The 20,217-nt window shown below is 35.2% G+C and overlaps 2 protein-coding genes across 2 annotated transcripts; both read right to left on the reverse strand.

Moving 5' to 3' along the window:
• Positions 1–981: 981 nt before the first annotated feature.
• LOC139103079 (cytochrome P450 4c3) lies at positions 982–13,416 on the reverse strand. The gene is made up of 9 exons (XM_070657430.1): positions 13,189–13,416; positions 12,439–12,636; positions 7,874–8,071; positions 6,208–6,390; positions 4,509–4,578; positions 4,272–4,398; positions 3,585–3,824; positions 3,301–3,463; positions 982–1,618 (listed from the first exon to the last, which is right to left on the reverse strand). Exons 2-9 carry the CDS (start codon positions 12,626–12,628, stop codon positions 1,281–1,283), a joined length of 1,509 nt encoding a protein of 502 aa, XP_070513531.1. The 5' UTR covers positions 12,629–12,636; positions 13,189–13,416; the 3' UTR covers positions 982–1,280.
• Positions 13,417–16,923: 3,507 nt separating this feature from the next.
• Positions 16,924–20,193, reverse strand: LOC139103237 (uncharacterized). Its single transcript, XM_070657716.1, has 3 exons — positions 19,199–20,193; positions 18,523–18,664; positions 16,924–17,885 (listed from the first exon to the last, which is right to left on the reverse strand). Exons 1-3 carry the CDS (start codon positions 19,254–19,256, stop codon positions 17,669–17,671), a joined length of 417 nt encoding a protein of 138 aa, XP_070513817.1. The 5' UTR covers positions 19,257–20,193; the 3' UTR covers positions 16,924–17,668.
• Between the last annotated feature and the right edge of the window lie 24 nt (positions 20,194–20,217).

Raw genomic sequence — 20,217 nt, forward strand, 5'->3', positions numbered from 1 at the left:
AATTATGCGCACATACCGCATACACACGCGTATGTATGTCGTACAGGTTGTGCGGCAATTGGTCGTGCGTCAAATGTTAACGCGCTCTAGCCGCTCGGTGGGAGCATGGTCATACATACATACATACATACATACATACAGACATACGTGCCTACGTGCCGAGCTCAGATTCTGACAAGTCGGACGACAGCGTGTAGAACAGAGTTCGGACTTCGGGGTCGCTTGGGCGCGCTCGGTCGGGATCGGTCGTGTGACTTCGAGTTCGGCACGTAGGCACCGTACGGCTGCGTAGCCGCCTCACCTTACTTTGCCCTTTGTAAGCGCCGACGTAGGATCTGCGGAAGATAGGCTCACGCATAATGGAAGGACTGCGGTACAATTCGGACGAAATATCCTTCTCCTGTCTATCCTCTCCGTACATGGAGCACCTGAGATCATCTTACTTTCTCGTGAAGTGAGTTTACTCCCCGATTAATTATATTCTGTTTCTCTGAGCTAGTCGCGTAATCTACGAATTTCTAGTGGACGCGTTAACCTGTCTAGAGGGTGAGATACATGAACAGAGCTTGGATGCGCTCGGTTAGGATCAGTCGTACGACTCCAAGTTCGACACGTAAGCACGTAGCCGTTTCACCTTACTCTGTCCTTTACGGGCGCCGGCGTAGGATCTGTGGAAGAAAGACTCACGCATAATGGAAGAATTGCGGTACAATTCGGACGAAATATCCTTCTCCTGTCTATCCTCTCCGTACATGGACCACCCGAGATCATCTTACTTTCTCGTGAAGTGAGTTTGTTCCTCGATTAATTATAGTATATTGTTCTCCGAGCTAGTCGCGTAATCTACGAATTTTGATCGGGATCGGTCGTAAGACTTTGATGATATCTAAAGCATTAATTGTTACGGAATTGTCATTTGATAGATAACCTCTTTTTTTTTATATTTATTTATCGTTCCAGCAATGGTTATTAATTAGACACTTTTACAGAAGAAATAATTTTATTAATATATAATGCATATGAGAATTTAATTATTTATAATAATAATTATTTTAATTATTAAGTAATAGTATATATACTATATATTTTATTTATGTATTATACGTATTATATACAGGGTTGAGAACGTTACTTTATAAAAGTAACGCGTTACCGTTACCCTTGCCGTTAAATGCAGGACACAGCAACGTTATAAAAAAAAAAAAAAAAAAGATTAACGGTAATGGTAGCAGCGTTATAATCTTTTAAACGTACGCAGTACTCTTTAATAATATTTAATATTAATCACGCGGAATGACTTTGAGACGAATTCCGTTCGCGTTGACCAGCACCAACTCTGATATAAAGCGCAGCTGGTCCTCCTTGTCGAAGGCCTCCACGCGAAAGGTTTTTAGAACGGATAAAACGACCGCTTTGATAACTAACGTGGCGAATCTCCAGCCAATGCAATTGCGCGAGCCGGCGCTGAAGGGGATGAAAGCGTAAGGGGGTAATTTTGGACCGTCGGACAAAAATCGTTCCGGCCGGTAAACGTGCGGATCAGGAAAGTAACGTTCGTCGCGATGCAGCAAGTAGGAGTTGATTAAAGCTGTCGAGCCCGGTGGAATTTGATTGCCCACTAAAAACAGAAGGATACCTTATAAATAAATGTTTGCGCCAATTGTAACAACGACAATAGCTAAATTTCTTGTAGAAATTCTTTAATACCGTCAAATAAATAATCAAAATTTTTTATTTAAAGTACCAGATACTAGAAAGCGCGTGCTTCATCTGCGTTATTTGCTATTTATTCTTTTTTATATTCGGTGTGTAAACTTATTTTTTTTTTTTTGTAACGCGTTAAACTGCGTACAGATATTAGTTAAGCATTTAAACAAAGGCGGGCGGCAGCATTCGCGCGAATTACGTTACATGAGGTTACATGCCTTGCTCGGTTAATGTTACTCTATACGTCATTGTCGGTCGGAGTCGCACTATTCGTGCAGTACGCAGGCAACCAAAATTTCTACTGTTTGTAACGCTGAAAATTTGCTGTTTGCAGGTATCGGTTCGCGCAAATTAATCTCTCCGACCACTGGCCTTCGCGGACGATCTAACTTTTGTTTAGCTTGGGTAAAAATCTGAAGGAGGATTATAAAATGTTACCGCCGCCGATTAATCGTATAAACGAACCACGGTCGGGGTTCGTCGCGCATCCGCAGAAGTATTCGGGCGATCGAAGTTTATAATATGACTTTCTTTAAATCGGGAGTGTCGCCTGGGTCGAGCGAATATTAGAGTCTACAATCCGCGCGCGTATTCGCGAGTGTCGCGAGTGTCCTGTACGCGGAAAGATCTGATCTGAGTTCTGAGAGGAGGAGGAGACCCAGGATGGGCACATGCTTCGGTGGAGCAACGTTTCGGTGAGCATAACTTCTTATTTACGTACAATTAACAATTTTCTAATAATTATCCGGATAGCATTGTCATTTCAATAAAAATTAAAATAAAATAATTAATAATTAACAAAGAAAGAAACTTTCTATTTAAGAAGTTTTATTTATAAAATTTTTTTTATTAAATATTAAATAACTTTGGTTTTCACTGTTTAATTGCAAAATTGAATAAAGCCGCGTGCTATTTTTCTTTTTAATAATATTATTCCGAACATCTCTACAATTTATGTTTTATTTGTATGTTACAGTGTGCATCGTAGCTACAACTCCACCGCTGCGCATCGAACTGGTGAGTAAGACGTATTTTTTTTTATGCCGACGTTATCATATCAACGTTAAGAGAAATTGTACGAATCGTACAATTTATGAAAAATAATATTATTTCGTACATTAATTAAACATATAAAACCGGATAAAATAAAACTAATCCGATATTTCTGTGTAATAAGTTAAACATTTGATATTAAATATTACATATAATTTCCACGGTGCTCCGAAAATATTTTCAAAGCGTCACGATAACATTGCCACTTAAAATTGTCAAACTATAACTATTTGATAGCCGATATTTATTCACTCTCGTGGCAAGAAGTGTGCCAAGCGAGAGAATCAAATTTTATCGCGGAAGAGCAGTAATTACGAATTCGATTCAATCTATTTCTGCTTTTTAAAGACAGGATTGAAAGCAACGCTGTACAGTTTTTAATATAAAAAATAAATCACTTTTAGTATTTACCTGGCAGAGTTAATGTAGGAATTTCTAAGGGTTATTGCAATTTAGATCCCGTAAATTAGATTAATTTTCCAATGCAATAGCACTCTACTAGTATTTATTAATTCATTAAGAGACACGCGAAATACTTACTTATTTCGATCGGCTTGTAAATATGTCTCGCTATAAGCGGGGCAACTGGGTACATCCTCCACTGTTCCTTGATACAAGCTTCCAACCATGTTAATTTTTGTACGTTTTCCAACGTAATCTCAGCCATACCCAGCTCATCGTTATATTCGTTTAGAATTTTTTCCTTGGAAAAAAAAGAATGGAAGGAAGGGTCTTTAAGTTAGAGCGTCTGAATAGTTACAGCTTTTACATTTTTTAAATTATTACATCAGAGATATAGCAAAAACGGTGCTATAAAAACGTACTTGGTATTCGGGATGACGTCCTAGCGCGTAAAGAGTCCATGATATGCTAGTGGCCATAGTGTCATGTCCAGCGTACATAAAAGTGTTTACTTCTTCCCGAATGTCCTCATCCGAAAGGATAGTGCCGTTATTCGATACGTCCAGCAGCAAGTCTAGCAGGGCTCGTCTCTTCTTCGTTGAACCGTTGAAATTGTCGTCGCCCTTGTGGTGCATCCATTCAGTTTTCTTCTTTGCAATTACCTAGAGATTTATCGATATTTCTTTTTATATATTTGCAAAAAGATCAGGGACCTCTCGAATAGAAAAGTTATTAAGAGTTATATTTTTTTTTTATTCAGAACGTGCACTTGAGAAATGAAAGTAGAATTTATTATAAAGAGAGAAGTTAAAGATATAATAACATGCTTTTTCTGTGCAATACACACATGATGGACTGTAAATTAATGGCGCTGAAAAAAAAGGCATTGTTCCTTTTTTTTCTAGACGAATGCCTGTAGTTGTATCTTTAACAAATTAATATATTACCTACATTGAATTTAGTCGGTAAATAATTTTGGTCCATATACAAAATAGTCATAAAGTTGCAAACAACTGATTACATTAATTCGCATTAATTACTTTGTTTAGCAATAACGTTACTCTGCGATATGCGACACAAAATTATCATTTAATTGAAATAATTATTACCTTATCAACGAATTCCTGTATTACTTTGATTGCATGGTCGTGCTCTTTACCCGCTTTGGTCAATTTAAATATCGTATCCGACGATATCCATACATTTACGAAACGCATTTGCACAATAGATGCAATCCTGAAAATTAGAGACCGATGTATCATTTAAATAAAGCGCATATTGCATTATATATTTATTCTGTAAAATAATCGTAAAGAAAAGTATTTTTGTAAAAATCGCGAACTTACTTATCCACAGCTTTAACATATTCGTTCTTGGAATTTCTTTGCGCATTAAGTTTATAACCCATCGCGGTATCTGTAATAAAATTATTAAATTAAAATTCATTATTATTACTTAAATTCACATAAAAAAATTTTGTAATCTACAAAGCTGGTGCGTATTAAATTAGTTACTCTTTTAACACACAGAAAAAAAAAACAAGATGAGACACACGGGTTGTTTATATACCGATTTGTAATTAATGTTAATTATTGTATACGTTATTATGATAATTGTTTTATCTGAGTAATCTAAGTAATAGCTTACTGTTATGAAAATTATAAAGTAACACAGCGAGTGTTTATTACTCAATTTAATACTGCTTAGTCAAAAGATTTATGTTCAATAGACAAACGGCGAGAGATAATCGAGCTCTATTTCTCTGGTAATTAAAAATTCTGAGTGTTAAATAAGTCAAACTAATCAAAAACATAAGAGAATCACAGAAAAATTATTATCGCGTGAAAGTGTATACATTATAAATGTTTGTTTCCGCGAATATCGCTTTAGAATTTTAAGTAAACGGATTATTTAATTACGTTTTATCACGACTTTGATGATCTCGCAAAATCTACAAGACTCAATCTGCGCTCGATAAGAAATTGCTGATCGTTACAGAACAAGTTTCCGAAAAAGAAAAAAAAAAGAAATAAATAGTACTGATAATGCTTTTTCGCGTAATGAAAACTCGAGGCCGCATATATGGATGGTGCAGGTGACGGCAACAGTTTACCAATTTTCAAAACTACTATATCAAAGTCCAAGTAGAAGGCTATTTTTATATCGACGTTATTGCGACTATTTACTCCGTGAAGAAATTTCAAATTTAATGATCTGCTAGAGATTTATAGACAAGATTTTTTATTAAATGACTGTTGCGGTAATTATTATATTTAGTCAAGTGCATTATGTCAAACTGTTTTATTTGCATTAATATTTATCTTGAGATCTTTTTTTTAAATGTCTTTTAAGCTTTATTCTCACGTTTTAAGAATTTATGGATTCATACCAAATAGAAAAAAAATTTACATTTCTATCTCGCGTTAATTCTGTTTTTATTCTACTTCGGTCTTCCCGTTTCTGTCTCGTTTCGGTCTTCGAAAATCTTGCGGGTGGCCGTGAGTTAATGAGCTAATAATATAACTCGCTTCGGTTTGACTTTGGATATCAGCCGTGACTCGAAATGAACGCGCACAAGGTTCAAGCAGAAAGCTAAATTAAGATTGCCGGAAGAAATGAGGAAACGATAGTCGTTACCACATCATCTTGGCACCGCGAACTCAAACAGAAGCTTCGTTATTGTCGAGTTACATTAGAAAAAGAGATGAGACCTCGACTTAAGATCGCAGATCACGGTGTTGTGAATCGTCAAACGTATAAAGAGGAGGCACTCATTAACAGATGACTGGAGTTCGAAGGAAATTAATCCGTAGATTATACATATAAATATATAATATAAAAAAAATAATATAAATACATAATAACGTGATAGAAAAATTTTAGATTTTCAAGTTTAGTAATGAAAACAATAAATTATGACTATTATTATTATGGCTTGAATTAACAAAGCTTGTTTCCTTGGTAATATATATTATAGACATTTACTTATATATAAATTAAACGAAGGTATATTGAAACATTAGGGTTTACATTACTTCAACTGACCGCATATAATGTCAAGGGTAGCACGTTTCGCATAAGGCACCACATCGAACCATTTGCCCGCTTCTTTTTGAAGACAGGAAATTAAGACGTTCGTTTCTTCTTTCACGTTTTTTAAGTATATTTCGAGGAGGCTGTTGTGGAAACTCGGTGTCAGGAGTTTCCTGCGAAAGTGCCATTTCTCACCTGAAATGTAGATTGCACATAATTGTTCTTACAATTGTACATATATTGTTGCATCCGCATCGCTGTCAAGATGTGTAGTGTGACAAATTAAGAATGCTTTTTTCTTTACTTTAGCTTTACTTTCTTTAATTTCAATTAAAAGTTTATTATTATAAAATTCGTAAAAACTTGAGGAACGATGGCGTTGATGTTGATATGTCACGCAAATTGTATTTGTGTTTAAAATAATAAAAATGGCATTTAGATGCGTAAAAGACGAGAACTATATTTTATTATTGGGTCAACGAGTCAATAAGTCAGAAAGTCAATAATAAACGTGGTGACGATAAACGAAAAATGTCCAAGAAAACAATTCGCAAGCCTACTTTATGTATCGCGGAAAAAAACGACAAGTAATTAAATGCAATATTTAAAATATCTTAACATTAACGTATAAATCAAAAATTGTTTTAAATATGCGACAAATACGTCAACGTGTATTATTCTTATTGAGTTACAATTATCAATTATTTATTGATGGTCTCATTTACAGAGCAAACATCTTAAACATTGTGTTACATAATCGAGATCTCTGATGTCTTAAAAGTACTGTATATTTTAATTTTCTTTAATCGCTAATACATTTTTATTTTGTAAAATTGATAGTAATTGTACATTACCAGTATTATAGCGAAACAGTCGTGTATTCTTCGGCAAATGTATCTAGTAGCTAAACATTGTTGTTCATTGAAATTTAAATCAGAATGGTATCTTAAGAACGAGACCGCGCGTGCATGCATTGTAGCCACGAGATTAGGTCGAATAAATTACAATTCGAAAACGAAGTTTTTAAACGTACACATGTTTTTAAAGGCCAGTTACGTAACTACATTGAAAAAACTTACTCGATTCTAATCGATATATTTTATTTCGATGTAAGTTTAGAATCGTCTATACGATACTTTTACTATCAGAGATGATCAAAGTAATTTGATGAATTTATTTTTATACGTAGACCAATTACGCCGCGTTTAGTCGCGAATAAATTATTATCTATGAATTCATTCATGTACTCCGCGTTTTTATTTCTATACGCTAACACGATTTATCTCATGCAAATCACAAGAACCATTGCATAATAAAAATAACTCGAAACAGTCTTGAATATGTTACCTGATAATTTATTCGATGCTCGACAATAAACACGTTGATTCATATGCAAATATTATGCGTTTTGTTGTCGAGCTACACAGAATTTTGATTATCAATAATATGCACGTAATGATAAAATATTGAGTAATTTAATTACGTAGAACCGTATCGCGAATATTGAATTGAATAACGCCTTTTTATATTTTTATCTAATCACATCTCCGTCATAAGAAATTCTGTATATCAAATGATACATATTTTTTGCTAATCTTCATTATCGTTGTAACGCCGTCGTCTATTTTTAACATGTTAATTACTTAATCAACATGTTAATTAACATAAAGTCACTTACCATTACTCGTTACTAGACCAGTACCCAACCATGGCTTCAAGTATTCATATTCGAGACTCTTGTCGATGTGAACGCTGCTACTGAGCAGAGGCTGCACTGCCTCCACTTTGTAAAGAAAGATGAAGGGTCGCAGACCAACCCAGATTAAAAAAATGTCACCGTACTTTTGCGACCATTTCACTAGGTTTTGAAAAAACTCTGAAATAGATAAATTAATCATCCAGTTAATTCTAGACAAGCGCACAAAAACATTTCAATACGTATTTAATTTTTTTTTTCTTCTTATCGTTAAAAAAGAAAAGTTAAAGAAGTGGAATAAAAAAATTAAATAAAAACAGTTGTACATAGGTATAAAAATTATAAATAAAAAAAAAAATCTTTTTTTAACGGGTGGGTTAATGAATATATTTTCGAGAGGACGCACTTGTAGAACTTTTCAAAGATATATTATCGATAATTCTCTTCAGGGGTCGGCAGGCATTTAGCACCCGTCGAATGTGCACATGTCGTGCGTTATTGCATTTATAACGTTTCCTACGAAGATCATCTTCAATCATTGTCGCGGTCACCGACCCGCGACGTCGTGCAGAAATAAATCTTCTACAGCTTCGTGTCTGACCAATCATCGCGTTATTATCGTAGCTCTAGATTTGTTCTCACTAAAGTAAACCACGATCTTAGGCACGAACGAGAAAAAAAGATTCGCGATAAAAAGAAAGAGCATATAACGAGATGCGGGATAAAAGTGAAGTAAAAAGAAAAGTAAATAGAAAGAGAAAAGGGAAGATATATCAATTGAGAACAAACTTCGTCAGAGCAAAATAAAATTAGAACGAGATGCACGATAAAGGGATTCTGTAGAAAAAGTAATATAAAGAAACACGAAGAGTAAATGATATAAAGGGGGAAGAGAGAGAATGAGAGAGAAAGAGTGAGAAAGAGTAGGACAGATACAGAATTGCGAATGGAATAATGAAGAGAGAAATCTACACGTGCAGCGAGTTGACGGTCAAGAAGCCGACCGGACGTTGACCGGTTGAAAATGTGCACTGTGAACCGCACGTGGACGAAGAATGGTAAAAGTAAGAGGTAGAAGAGAGGAAAAAGTTAGGCGGCAAAGAAAAAAAAAAAAGAAGCATTCTCTCTAAAAAGAGCGATAGGTATGTTGAAGACCTTGACGTATCGTAAGATACATCCTTCAAACGATCAAGAATTCCTTGAAGATTTAATTTAGCGACGTACCCGCCTCGTCTCTTATCACCACCGTAAAGATCGACGTAAACACCGCGAAATTAAATAAAGAATAACTTCGACACAACGCACGTAATATCTTCCACGTGTGTTACATAAATAAAAGCGAATTAAATTGCATTACACTGTAGCAGGTTTTTCCAGCAATGACGACAAGTAGATATCAAAGTCTCGTCTTAGGTTTTCAAACGATCTTCCTATTCCGTTTTCTTACGTTCATTCATTTTTTTCTGTTTTTTTCTCTCTCTTTTTTTTTTTCTCTTCGAATAATTACCTGATCGTTACGTAATTTTTATTCCACATGCATTTTATACAAGAGCTGTACGTATGTACACGCGTTGAGAGACGTTAAGAGACAAGGAATTTAACAGTCAATAATACATTTAAAAAAATCGTTATCGAATGAGATTGTCTGATCAATATTTTTTCAATTTATTACTCAACAGGGATTTTAATTACATTTTATTAGTTTTTACAAGAGTGGAAAAAAGTAAAGACAGAAAAAAAAATCTTCCAGTCAGCAATCTTGATAGATAGGCTTCAGATCGAAGATTAATCCATATAACATTAATTTCGCTTCCAACGAAACGTCGATTAACAATTGTCCGGCGACAGGGCCATCTTTCAGCGTGGCACATCCGCGCAAAGTTATTGACGCCGCGACGCGTAAAAGGCGCGTGATTAACACGCCTTTTGCGCCAATCGCTCAGCAATTCTCCTTTCTTAATCGCCGCTATTTGTCTATCGTAGCAAACGTGCGTGTTGAAACGTTTAACATTATATTTCCTTCTTGCGAGCGAGGACGAACGTCTCGCCGAAGTCTAGCCCGGAATTATCATTCCGACAGTCTGTCGCGTTGAATCTCGCGCTAAGGGGCGAGAAGGGGGCAAGGCGCGATGCTGTAAGATTCGGATCTCGAGCGTCACGGGATGTTCTTAAAATGGGGGGCACGCACAAAGGCGCGAACCGCATCCACGTGCAAAGATGACGTGATGGACGTGACCCCCATTTAGCACCGAGATGCTGAAGGTCCGAATCTTGAAGCACCGCCCGGGCGTGTTCTTCCTTCTCGTTTCTTTTTTTTCTTTTTTTTTCCCTTTTCTCTTCGCACGAACGAGCCCTTGCCGCCCGCGGTGCTTTCTCTTTTTGTGGCCTCTCTCCTCTTCCTGGTCGAAATGAGAAGGCTACGTAACGTCGCCCATACAAAATCGCATGCAATTATGCGCCGCTATTTGGACCGCCCGAACGACCTCGACCCGCTTCTTCCACTTCGTCTTCTCTCCTTTTTCCGTCCGCGTCTTCGTTTTCTTTATCTCACGCACGATAGGCAGGGCGATTATTGGACTGATGATAACTCACGAATCACTCTGCTTTCCCTTTTCTCCGTCTTTTTCGGCACGAGTATCTTTACGTGAAAGTTACGTGAAATTGCTCTGCTTAAGTACGTCACAGTAATCAATGTGATCGACCTAATCAAGGAAATGCGTAATAAAATCGTGGGTTTCTTGTAACCTATAAACGTACGGAGAATATACATATATGTCTGAGAAAGAATTTTTCCAATTTTTCACTCAACCGAAATGTTATAATATAACAGGTTTGATTGGACCAAATATTTTTAAGAAAGAAAAAAACGTTCGCGTATAGAGAAACGAATACAGATCGACTTATTTTTTATATAGACTTATCACGTGCGAGAAACAACGTCGGTGATTAATCGAGTATGCCCGTTTTTGTCACTGATCACATAAAAGTTTCGATTTTTTTTTTGTTTTTTTGTTTTTTGTTTTTTTTTTCTCGGTTTAATTTCACATACTTAGTAACAGGGTTTTTCAATGACCGAGAATATTTGCAAGCACTCACGAATGAATGAAAATTATCGGTTAAATTATCTCGATCTGGTTGCGCAGATATTTTATTTGATCCACGGCGCCGGTCGTGCGGCACCCGACACGTGTTTGTCCTCAATATCTTTCGTTGCATTGCACTCTCGTCGCTGCAGAATTACCCGCGTGAATTTTGCAAGCGACCGCCCGTCGAATTAAAACTTGAAACGGAGTATTCGGCAGTGCGGATGTAAAGCGACTGCTCGTAAATTTTTTCTGAAGCTTGTTAAGACTGTTATTCAATGTTTAAAGTGTCCCAGTATTCGTAATGCATCGAATCGATTTGCATTACATTACAATGTCTGGTAGAATTCAGCAATTAACCGAATAAATTTTACGCTTGACTACACCGACTACTCAACACTTTAATAACGGTCCTTTTTAATATTTAAAGAATAAGTTATTTGTTAAACTGCACCGAAAAGTAGAGATTTCTGACTTTTTTTCGTTTTCAAGAAATAAACTTCGTGCGACGTAAATTCTGCTAAAAAAAAGGGAATATTACGATCTGTTATGTAACGCTTGCTGTCGATTAATGTCAACTAAAAATGTACATTGAGTTTTACGAGTTTTAAGAAATAAGTATTAAAATTAATGCAACGTCGCACCCAACGTTTTTTTTTTTTTTCTTTTTCTACACATTTATTTTTTTCCTAACAACAAAATGTTACCGTTACTTTCTATAGTTGATATATCTGCTTATCTCAATCTTTTGACTTCTGACTTGTTTATCAAGATATTTTATTTATGCAACAAAAGAATTTTTTACATTTGAAAAGTGCAAATGTCTGACCTCGATAAAGATTGCTTTTCAAAAACGTTACATTATAGAAGACAAGCGTTACACATGTAAAAAGATTAATCTATTAATACTTAGGTCAAATGCTTTGACGTAACGTTTTTAAGATCAAATTAAGCAAGAAAGTTATTTTAACTTAATCTTATCTTAAAAAATAAAAAGGGAAAAATTTTCTTTGCTTGTGGATAAAACGTACTTTATGAAATGTTTAGAAAAACGAATATTAATTACCGTACGTATGTTGACACCCATCTTTCACTAAATAAAACAATTTCTTCCGAGCTCAGGAATCGTTTCAAGTAGAGAGCGAACGTTTTCTCATGAAAAGTGAAATTTGTATTCTACATTTCGACTGGCATCATTTCCATGTGGAAACGCACAGGCAGGCGCGATATTTACCAATACTTTTTCGTGTAACAAGTTGTTTGGCAGCAACGCCGGTTGGCGAATGTTATTTAAAGTTGTTTGAAGACCGGCTTGAGAACTTGGACGGCGACAGCGAATCTTGGCGAATCATTACGTCGTAATACAAAGTATCCAAAGATCGACTCGTTATCGTGAGGATTGCGGTGGGATTTAACAGTTTCGCGAGGTTTTTTTTTTTAAGATGCGATTGTGGTAGGGCTTACCTTCTTGCGAGCCGCTAATCTGGAATGCGTTGCCGATTAAGGGCAGCGCGGTAGGATAGGGCACGTTCCTTAGGGCATGCAGGAATATCGCACGTTGTACTAGCTGCACCAAGAGCAGAGATAGCAGGCAAAAAGTTAGAAACACAGTCACCCAAGACTCCTCTCCGAGAAGGATCGCCGCGATGGTCATGTTGAACGCTGCAATCAGCACGTGTTGAATTATTTTCTCATTATCATCCTTCTAAGGTGGTCACAACGCGAGATTTAACCGGACTATTCGTAATTTTCGCGTTAAAGCCGCGGTCACCCTGTTTCGGTATCGGGTGCTTTCCACTTGATGGTTTAGATCGACGCGTTAATCTATCATTTTTTAACATCCGTTGAACGGCAGAGACGAAGCACGATTGTCGACTTATATTAGTTAATGAAACTACCTGCAATTATTTTTGATCGATATTTTTCTTATTTTTTTTTTTAGTTAATCGGTCACACTTTTTTGGGTTCGGGATCGACTAAAAAATCGATTTATTTATTTTATTTTAAAGACCGTTTACCTCTGCTCAGTAATCAAGTCAAAGTCGAGATGAGGAGTACGATAGCGTGTTTTAAACAATTCACCGGTAAACGAAGCGCGGTCTCGCAAATTTTAGCGGTGTTGGTAAAAAGGAAAGAAAGAAACGTTTGTCTCAACTCCCCACGAATCGAAGGTACCGGTACCGATCCGCGGAAGCTGCGATGACCAGAACTTACCGTAAGGAGTTACAAGAATTCTGAGTGAATCTCTCGGCGTGACAGTCGCATGAAAAGCTCCGCTCCGCCAAGCGGCACTTTATCGAAAAGGGAGAAAAAAAAAAAATTTGACAACAACGAGAAAACGGCGAGGCACGTACTGACAATTATGCTGTGGTGTCGCGGTCACACCCTCCGGTTACAATGCATGATCGGTCCGAAAGAGTTGCCCTTATATATACTACTGAAATGTACTACAAGAGCGAAGCGGCGGACTAAGCTCCTCCGCCAATAGAACGGCGAATACGAATATGTACGCGTGTGCGTGCGTTAAATCTGCGCCATACGCGGACGCGGGTCGGGGTACTCGCACACGTGTCTACGCCAAATGCGTCTGTCTACGTGCGTACGTACATGGCACGCGAGCCGACTTGTAAAATCGCAGAGGAAGAGGAACTCGGAGAGCGCGGAGTCGCCCCTCCGAGGTAGGCTGACCGCGGCGCCGCTCCAAGTCTTCTCTCCCTCTATTGCGATGTGGCGGCGCGATCTTCACAGGCTCACCTCGAAACGAGGATTTCCACGTGGCGGAAAGAGAGGGAATCGACGAGAATGATGAGATTGGCGCGCGAAAGGATCTCTCCGGCGACGCCGATAATAGGCGTTACGCCGCCCGCATATTTCGCGATCATCTCACAAATCAGTTGTCGGTCGCACTCGGTAGAAGAACTTGACGTTAGGGCGTACAAACTTATTCGCAGACGATAAGCTGTTTTTTTTTTCTTTTTTTTTTCTCTCCGCTGAATGTGACCATTGTCACGCGCGTGCATGGATCCTTCCTTGTCCTCTCGCAGCGAGAATCTTGCGTAACACGTCGGTGCGAGTGCACCTAACGAAACTCGTGAGAAACGGAAGAAGAAGAAAAAGGAGGTCCTTTTTGTCTGAGGAAAACAAAAATTAATCGGAGAAAAAGGTTACGTCGGCTAATATTTGCGCGATCGTTATTGATAATTTTTTTTTAAGCATATGTTTCTAATTGCTAGTATAGTGATCAGAGTTTTATCGAAGACAATAATAGGTTACAAGTCAGTAGTAAGGGTTTACGATTCACCCGTCTGCCGATAGTTGCAAAACGATGTCTTGTAATCAATTTCAGAATCATATGTGCGTGTGATAATTATCATTACAAAGATAAAAAAATACTGCCAAGGAAGCCAATCACACCTGTGATCCAGACATCCGCGACGTGATCTTCTCTTTCTCTTACAGATTAATTTTCTCTCGAGAAGACACGCGGACGTACTGTTATTCGATGCAATTCTGTTACAAATACGTTTTACCAGGGTGCAAAAATACGTAACGGTTGCACAAAACTCGAAAGTAAACTCCGTAATATTCCACAATTTTCACATTAATAAGTTTGCGTATGCGATATTTATATAGTTTGCAGTTCAGGCCAATTTACTAATTTGCTTGTCGTGAGAAGATAAGATTTCTTTGCACGCAAAGCGATTTCGTTGAGGAAGAAAACATTTATACATTGTATGTACAGGGTGTTTGACGTAAAATTTCAGTTTCGAAAACTGTTGGTAGGCAATGAGAATACAAGACGAAAAGTCAAGTATCATTTTGCAAAATTCATAATTATTACCGAGTAATAAATAATCGAAAGTTTCACATTTTAGATTTTACATCGTTATACCTTAGCTTTAACATCGTGTACACTAAAAGTGGAGGCACTTTTGTTATTAAAATCGATGCCAATCTTTCGACTGAACCCACTTACGAGTTCGATAGAGTCCAAACTTGCGTGCGAGATCATTAACGCAAGTCGCCGAGATCTCGATAGAGAGATTACCGAATTTCAATAACAGCTAAATCGATCGAGTTTTAAGTAGGTCCAATCAAAAAATCAGGCTGCGACAAGGAAGCTACGAGTGAGCGAGCGCGATAGGTGAAAGGAAGATTTTTATTTTAATTTATCTGTCGCGCTCACTCATCTGTAACTTTTTTTGTCGCTTTTTACGCAAGACATTTTAATTTTATTTTCAATTACAAACGACAATTTTATAAAATGGTACGGGATTTTTTTACTTGTTTACTAGAGTTCTATCTATCCCTAAAAGCTTAGTACTTCTGAATCAAATACCATGTATACGTCCTTCGATTAGTCATAATTTGAAGAGGCAATCAAATACAAAATTACGCGATTACGATTCATGGCAAAAAACTTTTCTCGCACGATGCAATATTACTGCATTATTCCATATGATTCTCAAATTGATTGCAAAATATTATTTTGCAGCTATGAAAAGATATTCGAGTGTGGAATATTTATTGTTGATTTACTATTTTTGTTCGATGGCTAGTAACATTAGCGATTGGCAAATTATTTAAAAGAATTGTTATTGACGATGTTCGCATAAAACGTTAAATTGCGCATCTGAATTGTACTCGCACAGGTTGACGCTTTATTTATTACATTTTTCTTCATTTATCATTTATAACTCGCAGCGGTAACTAACGATTAGTCATCGCTAATTTAATTGTATGCAATGACGTATATAGAAAAAAAAAAAAGAAACGAAAGAAAACAAAAGATCTAGTTGACTCTGAATAACTACGGATCAGATAAGCATTTGTCAATAAAATAAAGATCACTGGCTTTACGATATTGGTGCGCTTTTACGTAAAAAGAGTCGCGTTTTTTTTTAAATTTACTGCGCCAGAGATAAAGCACCGATTTTATAACAGGTGATGCCGATCGCATCCCGACAGCTATTCCGTATTTAACTTCGTATATATTCGCATTGACATATATACATAAATATATAGTGCAGAGATATCTATACGTAATCTATGCAGCAACGAGATACAATTTGCTCGTTACCATCTCAATGTCCATTTGAATATATCTTTTTTCTTTTTCTTTTTTTTTCTTTCTTTTTTTTTGTGAAAGTCGTCGCAGATACTCGTACGCGTACATCTTCAATATTTTATTGTATCCGGCTGATCTTTGTCCTGGTTTCTTTCTATGCATAAAATGAGATCTATTTCCACGTGCCGACTTCTTTTCTTTACACAATTTTGAAGTTATTATACAATATAGGTATTGGTTCGAGATTGCATCACGCGCAAATCGTGTAACAAAAAGCACGTGTATCCAAGAACCGATAAGACTTGAGAAGGTAATCTCGCGTTTGTAAAGCATCGAAAGATAAAAAGATAGACGATTAACCAATTACTACATAACAATATTTGAAATAACATGTTGCTGCGCCGCTTGATTAGATGAAATATATAACGCGTAATTGAAGAATCTTGCACATGTGTAATGTATAATTATTGTCAATAGATTGTCGATATTTCGAAAGAAAGCAAACGATAAACTTTAAACTTTAGTCCAAACGGATATAATAGCACTAATGAGAGAATACAAGGAAACTTTATATTTATATTAAACGAATAGTAGAGAGACATCAATTCTAAACATCACTTCTATTTTTAGCGCAAAGTTGCCGAAATTATATACATACATTCGTGTGTAGGTGGTATGCGCCAGCTTTGAGTCTTTTAATGTACACTCTTAGTGTTTCTACATGTAGTTGTCTCACTATCTTAAATTCTACAATAAGTACGAGAATTCTACAGACGAATCGTTCTTGAGTGTATCACTTTGTAGACTGTCGTTAACTGTATCTACCAGTCAAGACCCTGTTGACTTATCTAAAAAGTCACGAAATATTATTGCGTTTTTATTTTTTTTTTATTTTTTATATTTGGTGATTATACGTTGTCTAATCGTCTGATGTTATTAATTGTGGAATCATCAGAATAAAAAAGAATTAAAAGACAAAAAAACGGAATACGTTATAACTCACAATTAATTACTAAAATTGTGAAACTAAAACATTCCGCAAACACAAAAGCGAGTTACCATTTAAATATTGCATTCAATTATTTTTTTACGGTATTGAATAATACCGTGTACAAATATACATATACATATATATACTATAGTATGTACATCGGTATGTTAATTTCCGTATTTGCTAACTGTTTTTTGAGATAAAGAACTGCAAAAAAAAAAAAAGAAGAAGAAGTACAAATTAGCATCGATTAATCGACCTTTATTCACTGCGTTTCTTTTGTAATCGCTCATCGTTCTAGACTTGTCTGGTACGCGGAGATGACTATTTCTATAATTTCTAGACAAACACGAACATCAGCGTATCGTTGAGATGATATCACTGTTGTCAAGTTGCAATTCATTTTACTTTATTAGAATCTGGTTGCGAGTATTAAAATTATTTTTCCAAGCCTTTATAAATTATTTAAAAAGTAAGTCATTCTTGTCCGTATATGTTTGTTTTATTTATTTATTTATTTTTAATAATAAACTTATTAATCTTTAATGATATTACACGTGGGTGATATTATATTTTGTATTTGTTATTAATATTGATTGTTTTGTTACAATAAATATTCGCGATATATGTCAAGCTTATTGCAACTCGATGCTCTTTAGAAGAGTGCGATAATCGTCGCTGCAACAACAATTGGCGATTAATCTGTGTTCCCTGCAGCTATTGGCATGTAGAAATCGGCAATCTGCTAATTCGCATTGATAAGGTATATCGTGAGAATTACTACAGCAGCAGGCATCGTGAAATAATTTTTCACCGCAGTAAGGATAAATTGAACTGTCACACAAAGGACATCTGTAATAAAAATAAAAAAAATAAAAATAAAATAAAATACATCTTATACTCTTTTTTTAAAATTATACGTATAAAAAAAAGTCCCATTTTAAAAGACACTACTAAATATTTAAAAAACTGAACTCAATAAAAAAAAAATATTTTAAATAAATTTTGCTTGGTTTTAAGGGGAACATACGACAATAAAGCAATTTACACAAAACCAAATACTACAATAAAGCTCGAGAAAAATCTAATAAAAATTGCAAAATTATATTTAAATAATTTAAACGACTTTAATCTGACTCTCAAAAGTTTTTTTTTAAGTCAAGTCTTTTATCATGTAGCCCCGAAGCCATTTAGTTCTTGTCTGAAAACGTTATATTATCAACAGTTATGTAAAATATTGCATAAAATGTAAATAAGCTTTTTTTTAAATCATTTATTGAACATTTTTCTTAAATATCACTTTTTTCATAATAATGTTTTGCCGAACATTTTAAGAAATGTCACTTCTTGCTATAAATAATGCAGCCAATTATATAAGTAATTTTACAATACAGAAATTAAGTTTACAAGCAACATTTTTGTCATAAACGCAATAAGAATATGTAATGTTACTTCGATAAGACTGAATTAAAAAAATTGGTAAACTCACCTTTGGGGTCTATATCCTGATGAAAGATAAGGATAGCTTCCTTGAAATTGTCGAGCATTATTTTCTGGAGATGGTGTTAACGGAGCGTTCATTATATTTGTTGCGCTTGATACATGATCACCAGTCAGTCTCTCGTGTTCGTCTGAAAAAGGTTTGTCAAGGAGCTAAGAATAGTCTTTATAAAAAATTTTAATTCTTATAACAGAATTTTTGTTGAATAAGAGATCAATCGCACAACATATAGTTAAATCAAAAAACATTTATATTTATATTGTTATAAATAATATAATTTAAATTTTTATAATTTTGTATTTTGACATTTTTAATTTCTCAATATATTCATCTTTTAAGATTTTCATTTACAACTTTTACCGTCATCTTTCACGCATTTCTTTCATTGTATAATTTTATTAATACATTTTTATATATTTTTTAAGTTAATATTATTTTTATTAAACAAAAATACACACAACACGTAAAATTATTATAAAAATGATTATTGTTGGTATTTTTCACGGAATAAATAATCTTAAAAATCTGCAATAAGAATTGAAATAATTCTAATAACTATCCACCTATGTACAAATATATTTTAATTAACAAACATTCTCTTTACGTTAAAATAATGTTTATCTCAATGTTTAGTGAAATAATGTAATTGTTTAAATTGACTCACCTGACATACAAAACGCACAACAATGCAATAGGACGCCGAGAAAAAATAGTAACGACATTTTCTTACGAAAATCCTGAGGCAGATCAATGTTGTCGCGTGCACTCGTTGCTTTTAACACGGCTGAGATTTTTCAGACAAATGAGATCGTTCGGATCCTACTCTTCGTTCTTTCTTCTTTCGTAAACCTACGTAACTTTTAGTCAGGCCTCGCCTTCTCCGTAGAACGCGGTCGATGTACCCGTTATTCGTAACTGGTTGACGATCATCTCTCTCTCTTTTCTTATATGCCGGTCAGTCAAAAAAAAAGTATATATATGATATTGAAACTATAAATATAACCACCACCTATTTTCTGAAATAATTATTGTATCACTGTTGTCACGAAACTTATAACTGGGATAAAAATACAATTTTTACCGCGTGAATAAAAAAATTTGCTGTTTGGTACGATTTTTAAATTCAATTTTTAATTATGTAGAATTAATTGAACATATGGGTATGTGTTGAATAAAAAAAAATCTAGATTAGAATAAAACGGATTAGTTAGATAGTTTAAATACGTATTTCACACAGATTTAACGTGTTTAATCGCTTCTAAAGTTTTACGATGAATAAAAAGTTTTAAAATATTATAATAACCGAACATAATAAAAGTAGCACAACGGAAGAGCGTAGTAACGCGTTGTTTACCTTAATGTATATAACAAATAATTAATTTTAACAAGCTTGACAAGTAAAATAGAACATGTTTAAAATAAGAAAATCTAGATAAAACCCAGAATTGAAGATATTCCGGAAAAATTACTTATATTACACTTTGATTTAGCTTGATAAGACAATAACTGTTACGTAATTTTACATGTTATATCCTAAGCGATGCAATTTTATATTTAGTCGTCAATGTACTAAAAATTCTTTGCAGAAAAATATATGCAATGGAGTTTAAAGTATAAATACGTCTCTCATTTGTCGTAAACATAACGATTGTCGCAATAATAATTAAATCTTACAATCAGACA

The sequence above is a fragment of the Cardiocondyla obscurior genome, linkage group LG01 (assembly GCF_019399895.1).
Source record: "Cardiocondyla obscurior isolate alpha-2009 linkage group LG01, Cobs3.1, whole genome shotgun sequence".
Lineage (NCBI taxonomy): Eukaryota > Metazoa > Arthropoda > Insecta > Hymenoptera > Formicidae > Cardiocondyla > Cardiocondyla obscurior.